The 12144-nt window shown below is 36.5% G+C and overlaps 1 protein-coding gene across 1 annotated transcript; it reads right to left on the bottom strand.

Moving 5' to 3' along the window:
* Window positions 1-9446: 9446 nt before the first annotated feature.
* LOC149175333 (benzyl alcohol O-benzoyltransferase-like) lies at window positions 9447-11299 on the bottom strand. The gene is made up of 2 exons (XM_089422806.1): window positions 10785-11299; window positions 9447-10675 (listed from the first exon to the last, which is right to left on the bottom strand). The coding sequence occupies exons 1-2, from the start codon at window positions 11214-11216 to the stop codon at window positions 9767-9769; spliced, it is 1341 nt and encodes a 446-aa protein (XP_089278932.1). The 5' UTR covers window positions 11217-11299; the 3' UTR covers window positions 9447-9766.
* Window positions 11300-12144: the final 845 nt, after the last annotated feature.

Here is a 12144-nt window from a genome sequence, read left to right as displayed (position 1 = left end):
ATATTTGATGAAAAAACCTATTACTAATCGCAAAGTTACAAGATGGCTCCTACTTTTACAGGAATTCAACATTACTGTGTTAGATAGACCTAGGAAACAAAACACAGTTGCTGATTTCTTGTCTAGGATTCAGAATATCAAAAAAGACTCTTGTAGAGGATAAGTTTCCTGATGAATACTTATTTGCAGTAACTACTAAAACTCCTTGGTTTGCAGATATGGCTAACTATTTGGTTACAGGGAAACTACCTCCACATTTATTTCCTAGTGAAAGAAATATTATTCAGGATAGTTCAAGATATTCATGGATTTCTAATGAATTGTATAAAACAAGGCCAGACTTTGTGATCAGAAGATGTGTCAGGGAAGATGAAATGCCTGATATTCTCAAAGCATGTCATGATGAACTGTGCGGTGGACACTTTGCTGACAAGAGGATAGCTTATAAAATCCTTTCTTTAGGATATTATTGGCCGTCCCTCTTCAAAGATGCAAAACAATATGTCAAAAGGTGTGACAGTTTCCAAAGGGTAGGCAAAGCTACCCCCTCAAATGAGATGCCATTACAACCTCAGGTACTCATCGAAATCTTTGAAAAATGGGCTTTAGACTTTATTGGACTTATTAATCCTCCATCCAAACAGAAAAAATATATATTGGCATGTACTGATTATGTCACTAAATGGGTAGAAGCCAAAGCATTATTTTTTGCTACTGAAAATACAGTAGTTAATTTTATTTATGAGGATATTTTTACTCGCTTTGGTGTTCCAAGGGAAATTGTGACAGATCAGGGAAGTCAATTCACATCCAAAATGATGGAGAAGCTTATGGAAGAGTACAAGGTCAAGCATAGGAAATCCACTCCTTATCATTCGCAAGCAAATGGTCAAGTGGAGTCCACAAATAAAGTAATTGAAGGAATCATTACCAAGACTGTGCATCTACATAGAAGAGATTGGGCAGAAAGGCTTCCTGAAGCCTTATGGGCCTACAAAACTACATGGAGGAACACAACGAGACACACTCCCTATGAACTTGTTTATGGGAAGGAAGTTCTGCTCCCCATTGAGTTCCAAGTTAAAACCTTCAAGATGGCAGTTCAGTTGGGAATGGATCTATCAGAAGCTCAAAAGCATAGATTGGAGCAGTTGAATGAACTAGATGAGATCAGACAAGAAGCAGTTCAAAGAACTGATCTAGTTCAGCAGCAGAGAGCTAGGTGGCATGGAAAATACATCAAGGACAAAAAGTTTCAAGAAAGAGATTGAGCATTGCTATTTGATTCAAGTTCAAAGATTTTCAAGGTAAATTTCAGACTCATTGGCTTGGGCCATATGAGATTGAAAAAGTTCTTAGCAATGGAGCAGTAAGAATCAAAACAACTGATAAGCATCAAACTCCTCTCCTTATGAATGGTCATAGATTGAAGATCTATCATAAGCCACTCTCAAAGGAGGAGTTTATCAAAATCTTTCAAGATAACTTTGCAGTGAGGCTGGTGAAGAAGAATCATTCTTCTCCACCAGCCTAGTCTTTGTTTTTTTCATCATCATCTAAAAAAAAAAAAGATAAATAAATAAATAAAATAAATAAATAAATGAATAAATAATAATGTATAAGCTTGAAAACCAATCACTGATTGGCAGCCTTATACAGAAAATACAGGGCGAAATTTAGAAGATTTTGATGCCCTACATTTTCCAAAAAAAAAAAAAAATCTTTCATTTCAATCATAGTTTGTTTCATTCCATTTCATTTCATTCCATCTCACCACCACATTCCATCAATAAAATTTATTTCAGTTTCTGTCCATATTCACCTTCCCATGTATCATCCATACAGTCATTTTTTATCTCCATTCATTCGCCAAGTCATATGTTATTCACAATGTCATTTTCTGCAACTGAATTCTGGTTCCACAGCTAAATTTTGATTCCGCGGCTGATTGTTGATTTCACAGCTAATCCTATTACTCTGCAGTGACAGTCAAGTGATTAGACAAATAATAATAAAAGAAAGATGCAGGTATGGAAGAAGAAGATATTTGAATACATCAACACCTGAAAAGCACCTACAAAGCCAATTAAAAGTTAGCAAAACGAAAGAGGTATGATTCCAAGGTATGGACAAAACCATTTTCAAATAGCATTTCAAACGCATAATTTGTATAGTTTGTAAATCACGGCTCCATAACGTGTAATGATTTGACTTGATGGCTACCTTAAGTCCACCATATCCTCCGCATCAATCCTAATGGTCTCATAATCTGTTTCCGAGTTTAACTCGTACTTAGTTGCATATCCTCATTACATGTGTTAAAATAGCTAATCATGCAGATGTGAGCTGATTGAATATGGCTCTCTTCCACTGACGTTTCACTCCGCAACCTTTTTATGAACCTACTGACGTTCCACTCCGTAGCCTTTTATGAAATCAAACTCCATTCAATCTCGCAAATTTTCACGAGTGACACTCTGCCTCCACGCTTTCACACGAGGTTTTACAATCCTTGGCTCATTGTTTGTTTACATAGACTTCTACTTCGTAAAACCTCTTTCATTTTATGCTCTGTACTCTTCCCATTTTGTAACCATCAATTTTCTCCACGGACCTCTTCTATTTTCCGCTCACATAACCGTTCTGCTCTCGTAAAACTGTCATTTACAGAGGTGTCTTCACAGTAAGAAGGAAGAATGGGTCTTATGGTGAGAACAGAGCCCGAAGGAGTTAAATTCATGGAAGGATACCCGCAACTTAACAGCACATTGAAGAAGGAAAGATGGTTACAGTTCATTAAGAAGTTCAAGGGTCATCATAAGGAGTTTACAAAGACGTTTGCAAGATCTTTCAATGGTGCAGAAGTTGAAATTGGGGACATCAAATTTCCAGTGACAGAATCATCAATTGCAGCAGCCACAAAGCTTTCACAAGAAGGGGAGAGATGGTTTAAGAACAAGGATTTCGATGAAAAGGTCTGGAGGGTCATTCTTCGTAATCCTGAAGTGCCTGAGGGGAGTTCAGCAAAGAAAAGTAGGAGGAAGAGAACAACTTTAACAATCCAAGATACTCCTACAAGTGTGACCAAGGAAAACAGTGAAGAAGAATTGCCTTTTGAAACATTGACTGAAATTAGGAAACAAGTAAAACAGAAAGGAAAGAGAAAAATTGAAGATTACCAAACTCCTGAGCCTTCTTTAGAGGAAGAGAAAGTTCTTTTTGAAAGATTAGTTTATCTTAAAGAATAATCAGCTAAAGCAAAACAAAAAGGAAAGGGGAAACAGATCATAGAAAAGAGAGACATAAGCTTAGAAGGTCTAAGAAGAAGCTCTAGATTAAAGGGCAAGTTGAAGAAAACACAAATCAAAGGAGCTCAATTCATAGACCTAGGAGGTGAAACTCCAGATCAGTCACTAGAAAACACTCCACCTGATCGAAGTCCATAGTATTCTCCTTCTCCTCAATTAGATTTTGAAACTAGTCCAAGGAAGACAACTCCAGAAATTGATCAAACTCAGCAGCAAATGTATGATTTCATTGAATCATTGGAACAACAGAAAACTACAGCAGAGCAAAGAACTTCATCTAATCAGCCAAACACAACTCAGGAAACTTTGATTCAGTCATTGAAGCAAGAAATTTATGAGCTGGAAGTCCTAAAAAGACATATCCAAAAGGAGAATGAAACATTACAAGAGCAAAACAAATTGGATAAAATTATCCATGACAATACCATGCTGCATTTAGGATTATGGCATAAGAAAAATAGAAAACTGAAGAAGAAGAATAGGAGGTTGAGTAGAGCCCTCATCAATCTCAAGTATAGATGTCTTATGATGAAGCCTAGAATGACAGTGACAACAAGAAAGAAGAAGAAGAGGTTGGATGTCTTAGTAGAAGTTTCAGAGCAGATGAATTGAAGGGAGACTAGTTACAATTTTGGTTGCATGAGGGCATGCAACATCTTCACAGTGGGGGTATGTTGAGCCCCAAAACTACCTCTCTTCCAAGAATTTTCTTAAACCCTTTCTCTTATATTTTCCCATGTCAGTGCATCCTAAGCTATCAAAAGTTGTCACATGCTGATTTCAGGAGTGTATTTGAGTGATTTTCAAATTATATCATTCTGTGTGCTATTTGATCTAGGTTTTGTTTGTCAGCCATGGAATGTAGCCACTTTCTGCAGCTAACTAACAATTCCACAGCCGTTTTCATTGTTCTACAGGTTACAGGTGTCAGTAGGAGGAATGAGACACATGGGCAGCTCAGGAATTATCCACACATGGATGAGGTCCTATTTACTTAGCCAAATTTAGAAGAAAAGGTCACGGTCAAAGGGAGGTCAATAGAGAGTTCTATGCCAACTAGAACTCTATTCCTACATGTAAAAGAAGCCTAAAGCCGTTCCTAAACTCGTGGATCCATTTTGCCACCTGCATGCCATCTCCATAATGCAATCCAACATCCACCTTGCATAGATTTACTGCTCATGGAAAATGAGAGGCTGAATCCTCGGATTTTGACCTGTTCACGTGTCTATTGCTGAAGAAATTCCTTTGAGATACAGTTATCCATTTTCTCTATAAATGTAAGCATTTGCAACGCAGATAGTTAGTTCTTGATATTGTTGTTTTAGCGTTATTTGGTTGTTCTGTAACCGAGAGACATATTACTCTGTTTCATAATGCAAACCTCTGTTTTTCACATGGTTGTTTAAGCGTGGTTTGAAGTAATAGCGTGTTAGTCCAAAGCTGTGCAGAGGGCCCTTGCTTAGCTGAGGTCCCTTCTTTCATTTTTGTATAGTTTTTCATGTATATGTTCATGTATATTTTCTCTCTTTCGAATTGTATATTTCTCATGTTTTGCTTATGATCTTAATCATTCTAATCCTGTACATGTTTTTGTAGCTTGTCACATTTCTTACTAACGCTGATAAGTGCACTTCAGAATAGGTCTTTAACTCTAGTTATGCTCGAGCTTCTTAGTGTAATTTTTGCATCAAGTGGTGATATTGAGACTTTCTTCCTTTGGTGAACTTTAGTTTTGTATTTCAGTTGTTTATGCTTTTACTTAGTGAGTTTGTTTACTGTTTAAGATAGTTTAGATATCAGTTCTTCATGCTATATGATGATATTTCCGGAGCTTTTAGCTTAACCCCATTTTAGAAGTTAATTGGCGAGATATTGTGATTATACGTGAAGTAATTAATTTTGCTTTCATTAGTATGCAAGTAAATAGTTTAGATGTCAGTTCTTTCATGCTATATGATGATATTTCCAGAGTCTTTCGCTTAACCCCGTTTTAGAAGTTAATTGACGAAATATTGTGATTATAGATGAAGTATTTGGCTTTGCTTTCATTAGTGTGAAAATTAGATAATTTAGATGTCATTATTTTCATGCCATATGATGATATTTCTGGAGCCTTTAGCTTAACCCGGTTTTAGAAGTTAATTGGCGAAATGTTGTGATTATGGGTGAAATCATTAACTAGTTTCCAGTTTCTTTACTTTTTGGTTTGAGTTGCATCATTTTATTAGATTTCAATTTTGCAATTAGATGGATAGCAGAGATAGTAATCTCATTTTCAGTACTTCATTTTCAATTTGGTTTATGTAGCTGCATGTTTACACTCTTATTCAAGTTCTGATTTTGTAGACACCATGTTTTAAGATCTCTTAAGTTCAAAGTTTGGAGATCATCACAAGAAGCAAGAGGATAAACCTTGTCTTCAACTCTACATCCACACTTGATCTTTAAAAGTATTCTTAAACTTTTTCTTTAATAGCAGATTAGGATTTCCATTGCATTAGACCACTTTAGGAGACCAACAAAACAAAACCCAAAAACAAGATAAAACTGAAAACAGTGAGGTAAGAAAAGGGTTGTCTAGCACATACAGTGCACTACAGTTCATCAGTTTACGACTCCCAGATTGATAACTTATGTAGCAATTTAGGACACACTAAATTGAGTAAACAATAGATCATATTGATCTTAGTGGATCTTAATCATCATCATCATCATGTAAAAATAAATGGATAATAAATTATTTTAAATATTATATTATAAAATGCTTTTCTTGATATAGTTCTATTTATTTTTATTAAAAATTTAAATTATCACCAAATTCATGCATGAGACCTCTTTTTTTATGGGACAAGCCAAAGTTGTAAAAGTCTAATGAGGTGTACATACTCTATTCCCTTTGTATTTGAACTTATAACTTATTCGGAGGAAACACGTGTTAACCATTAAGCCCACTTGATACTTTACTTCTTAAAAATATCATTATTATTTCATTTAACTGACAACTTAAATTTTGAATAACAATTATAATATTACATTAATTTTATCAAAAGCGGAAAAACTGGCCTTGGATATAAAAGGAAGTGACCTTCAGATCCCATACTACTCTAAACCCATCAAGTTTCAAAGAGATTTCTTCAAGATGACTCATCTTCTCTTGTTCCTCTTCCACATGTGGTTCAGATTGTCAGATGCCAACATTTTGATCAGGTTAGCCATGTGAAAGATTAGTGTTTTGATCTACACACTTGTGAGAATTGTGGAAAACATACTCATCATTCAGATAGATGTTCTAAACACAAGAATCCTGGAAGAGAAAAGATTTACCTTGGTTGGATCAATTCTTGGCATTGGTCTTCAAAAGCCAAGAAGATATATCGGTCATACCTCAGAGTTCATTCTTAAGTATTGACACGTCTTGTAGTAGAGATATCTTCATCTTTTCACCTTGTATCTGAAGGGAAACTGATAGTCAGCTACTAGCTTCAAAGACATATGAAGTGATCCTAAGCCACAACTTGCATGAAAGACTACAACTAGAGCCTAGAGACGAAGTCAGCCAATGCTAGAGTCAAAGTTGTAGCTAGAGACAAACTCATGTTCAACGAGCATAATTTCGTTTGTGGTCAACCTTAAACCACCACTATTAGAATACTTCAACTTTTGTTACCCATTTCCTCAGTTTGTGGTCATCCCTAAAGCATCATGAGGGAGCACTTCCATTTTGCAGAAGACTTCAACTTCTATTCATATTTGGAGTTGTTCCAGGAGTAGCTTCGAGTCTAGTTCCAAAGTTGGTGGTCAACCTTGAACTACCATCAATAAAAGACTTTGTTTTATGCTACTTCACTTAGTTTATAGTCTTCCTTAAACCGTCATTTCAAAGAGCATATTCAATCATTAGTTGTTATAAACTTTTGTATTTTAGCTTTCTTTTTGGACTTATATACACCCCTTTAGATTTAAAAAACTTTTAAAAATATAATCCTGATAGATCAAACCAACAAAAAACAATATAATTTATTTTTAATTTGTAATATTAAAGACAATTTATTTTTAATTTGTAATATTAAAAACATAATCCTTCAATATTATGTAAACAAGTTTCTCATCTAAATTATATTAACCTTCAAATAAAATTATTTTATAATTTATCCTTATTATTTTTCATTATCATTTTTTAACAAAATTAATTAATTGTAATAAATTTATAATTTTTCCATTTTCTTTGCTGCTACTCAAAGCTGCCTTACCAGGCTACTTCCTCTTTTTTTTATCATGGAATATATTTAATGTCGTTGGTTCCGAAGATAACCGTTGGTTGTTTGTTGAAGTTTACAAAATAATTATAAATAATAAGTTTGGTGAACGAAAGCTCAGTAGGTATGCAAGTTGTGGTGAAGTGGCCGACAAAAGCCACGAGTGTCCAGATATGCAAGGGAGGGGAATATTGTGTGGACTTCACTTCCAGGGTGTGAAGACACGTGTGAAACTCGCTGGTCGCACTTGACTCTCGAATAGTTTCGAGCCAATCACAAGGAATGTGCCCCTCTTACATCGTGATATTTATTTCTTGTCCAGCACAAGGAATGTTCCGCTATTACATCATGATAATTATTTATTCTTTTTATTGGGTTTTTCTTATTCGAAAAGTATTAGTGTGTAGCTTTCACGAGGAATTAGAATCAGTCAATCTTTGATTTCATCACGTTGTAATTTTTTTTAATAAAAATAGTTAAATATATTAAAATAAGGGAAATGTTGTTTCATAATTATTATTTATAGGAATTTTGGCTTGCAGTATCTCAACACTGTTTTTGTCTGGCTAAGAGCTCGTATTTCTCAGACATAGGTTAAAGGCCCAAGACCTAGAGTTATTTAGTAGGAGTGAAACTGTGCCCTCTTACGGACTATCAACGAGTTATTCGAAGTGGCGGCGTGGTTTTCATTGAATAACAGTGATGAGTCAGCCTACAATGGCGGATAATAGCTAGAAATGGTTGTCCTCATTGGTGGTTTGACAACTAATTTATAATAGGTTTTCCCACCTATGAAAAAAATTATCACTAGGAATTAATACTAGTCAATCTTCTAGTAAGAGTGAAACCCTGCCCTCTTACGAACCATCAGCAAGTTATTCTAGAAGACATGGTTTTGGTTGAATAAGGGTGATAAGTCAACCTACATTCATCGATAACAACCAAAGATAGTAGTCCTCGGTGCTAGTTTGACCATTAATTTATAATAATTTTCCTACATGTGAAAAAAATTATTATTAAAAATTAATACCAGTGAATCTTAGATTTCCCATCATTCTTATTTTTTTTAATTAAAAACATATAATTATATTAAAACAAAAAGAGCAAATTAATACTAATCAATCTTAAATTTCCCATCGTTCTTATATATTTATATTAAAACAAAAAGAACTTGCATTGTAACTATCACTAAGAATTACCATTAGTCCATGTTCAATTTCACGACGTTGCAATTTTTCAAATTAAAAATACGTAAATATATAAAACAAAAATAGATTGCATTTTTTTATATTGTTTTTTGGTTAATTGTGTTGCGGTCTTGACAAAAATAAAGAAGCATAGTCAAATTATAGTTTTAATTTTTAATTTCTATATATTAGTTTAGATTTATTTTAATTTCAGATTTATTAAGTCATTAGAGGGATTAAATGTTTTTTTCATTTTAAAAAATGGTTTATATTTTAAAAGATTTGATTTTTAATGAGGAAAATGTTTTTAGAGGAACTTTGTTAAATTTTTTGTGAAATGTTCGACATTTCCGATAAATCTTTCACCAATCATCATTAGGGACATGAAGCAAGAAACAAAGATGAAGGAAGAGAAAGAAATCATTCTAGATAAAACTAAATAAATAAATCATTTAGAAATATTACATGTAATGTATCTTGCAAAATAATGTTATAAGATTTCTAATTTAGATGTTTCCATATAAACATGTTTTACTAATAACGTTTGAACACCTTACATATATTATATATGAAATTAAAACGAGCAATTGATTTCATAGGCGATAAACATTTTAAAAAATGAGAGTGGGTGAGTCCCTCTAGAAAACGCTGTATTAACCCGAGATTCACAATTTACAAAAGCGAGATTGAATTCGCAATGTACATATTTATAGAAACATGATTTGCACAATATATATGCTGCAGGAGCAGCAGAGCAACTTTGATCAACATATAAACTGCCAGAGCAAGCAGCAGGATACATGCAACGAGAGGGTTTGAACCCGGGTGAGGAGGCGGCAACCCGTCCTTCCCGACCGCGGGGGTAAATGCCCAAGTGCAGATACAACATGCCTATTCCTAAATAGCAACAGAATTACATGTACAAGATAACGAAGTCTTACGCAAACAATTCAAATCCAAACCCATCTAAAGCCAACCTGACGTGAGATTTTGTATAACACCCGATAACTTTTCAGAGATAAGAGCGCGCAAAAGGAGGAGTGTTTTCGATAGCATCACTGATTTCTGCTTCAAATCTTCGCATGGTAGCAGAGGGCAAGCTAATGGGAACCACTATTCCCTCCACGCCACTTTTATTGCGATGGGAGATTAAGAAGCTGACCAGACCTGGCACTGCTCCTACACCGCCTCTTGCAAGACTTCCGTAGGCTGCTCTTCCCCACCCGAAATCCACATTTCTGAAGCCGATTTTGGTAACGTCTGAAACAAAAAAGGAGCCCACCACTGTGCAGTGAGGGCGCCCCTTCAGTTCCATCAAATCTATCGCCGATCGGATGTACTCGTCGTTTACAGCCGTTTTCGCTTCATTTATCAATTTCACAGCGAAAGACAGCGGCTTGTTTGTCAGCTCTTCTGCGGTCGTCCTCGCGCATGCAAGACATATCGCATTCCCGTAGAACCCTCCAGGAAGAGGCGGGTGCAGTTTCGTGCGGACATTCACGGGGAATATGAACCTAACTTCCTGCTCCGTGTGCGGTTGGAAAGCCTTCGTTCTCAAACGCCACAAAAACGCCGATAGAACTTCAAAAGTTGAGTACTTGCATTGCCCTACTGCATGCCGTTTGAGCGACTCGATCACCTTGCGTCCGAAGAAGAATGAATTGTGGATCAACTTGTTAGGTGGCACCATCTTCCCATCTCTATCTTCTATTTCATCGTATGCGTAGAGAGGGAGTTTGACAACGGGATTCGCCCGGGGTCGGAGGTTTTCTCTTTTCCAAACAGGGAGAACCGAAGGCCTCGTAGCCCCCTTCACCATTTCGGCTAGAGCTTTCATGAACTGACCGAGGCCAATTCCGTCTGTTATGGTGTGATTAAAAGTCACGGCGAATATGAACCCTCCGCATTTCAGACGCGTTACCTGAAAGAAAAAAAAAAAGCATTCAATGCCGCCATGCGCCATAACAAAGTGAAAACATAATTAAAAAATAAAAATAAGAAAAGTCGAGTCACAACATGATTGAACGAACCTGAATTAGAAGGAGAGGAGAATTGGTAATAGTCAGTGTGTCCGGCACGTCGTAGAGCAGATCTTTCCAGGAGGGAAAGGACGGCAAGAGGTCTCCTAACTCTTCCAGAGCCACGTCCGCATCGGCTTCCACAAACAGCACGCCTTCTCCAGTGCTCTCCAACACAAGCTTTCCGGCGGGAGCCTCTCTGACTCTTCCAGCAAAAGGGTAGTAGATCACTAAAACGTTGGCCAGCCCTTCTCTGATAACTCGGGCCGGATCCTCACCCTTCTTTGATGGGTCGAACCGATAGAACTGAACAACGGGGCAATGAAATCTCAGTGTCGGTTGATCATCGATATTGGAGAGGTACAGAAACTCTTCTGGAGTAGGCAGTGAAGGAGCGACCAGGACGGCCGGCTTTCTTGTGACTTTGAAGTGCAGAGATGCCATGAAAGATCAAGTTCTCGATACTCAGCCAAAGCCGGAAGAAATAGCCCAACGGTGTTAGACAATTTGAGGCAAGAGAAATACAGTATATGAAGGATAGCTGCTTAGATTGCATAGAGTGAGAGCTATTTATATAAGTGGAATTAGAGTGAGAGTTGTTCTTAGTGGAGGAGGTGGTATAACCCTGCAAAGTGATTTCTAGAAGGTCGGCAGAGGGAGGAATGTCGGCAGTGACTCCATATACCCTAAAGTAACGCCACCCTGCCCCGTCGAGAAATGATGCGATATATTGTCCAGCACAAGGAATGTTCCCCTATTCCATCGTGATAATTATTTATTTTTTGTTGTTGGGTTTTTCTAATTCGACTATCACTATCACTACGAACTAGCGTTAATCAATCTTAAAACAAAATATGTAAATAGATTAAAACAATTGCATATTTTTTTTTGGTTAACGGTGGTGAAAAAATAAAAAGCATAATTAAATCTTAGTTTCTTTTAGTTGATCCTACCAGTAATCATATGTCTTTTTCAAACAAAAAAACCAAACAACTTTATTAGAGATAAAAGTAGTTACATGTTTTGTAGTTCATGAAACAACATACCAACAAAACAAAAACATGTCGGAAATCCCGATGTACAAAGAACCGCTAAACCAGAGAAAATAGCCCCTAGAGGAACCAAAAAGAGGACGCAAAAAGTAACACACGTCGGCCCAGAGCCAACTGGACAGCTACACGAAAAGCAAAATGAAACAACAAACCAGTCACTTGGGACACGTCATTAATCCAGAGATTGTAATGAAAGAAACCTGTAGTCGTCATTACACCACGTCAGTATCCCTCGTCGAAGACGACGAAACCCTCGCCCAAGCTGCCGGATTTACCGAAGGATTCCGACATTGCCCCGCCATTAATGAACAATTCAGCGA

Source organism: Pinus tabuliformis, chromosome 4_1 (genome assembly GCF_031772625.1).
Source record: "Pinus tabuliformis cultivar Carrire ecotype Pingquan chromosome 4_1, CPIR1, whole genome shotgun sequence".
NCBI lineage: Eukaryota > Viridiplantae > Streptophyta > Pinopsida > Pinales > Pinaceae > Pinus > Pinus tabuliformis.
Note: the sequence above shows the minus strand (reverse complement) of the source record. Positions and strands in the feature narration are given on the sequence as shown.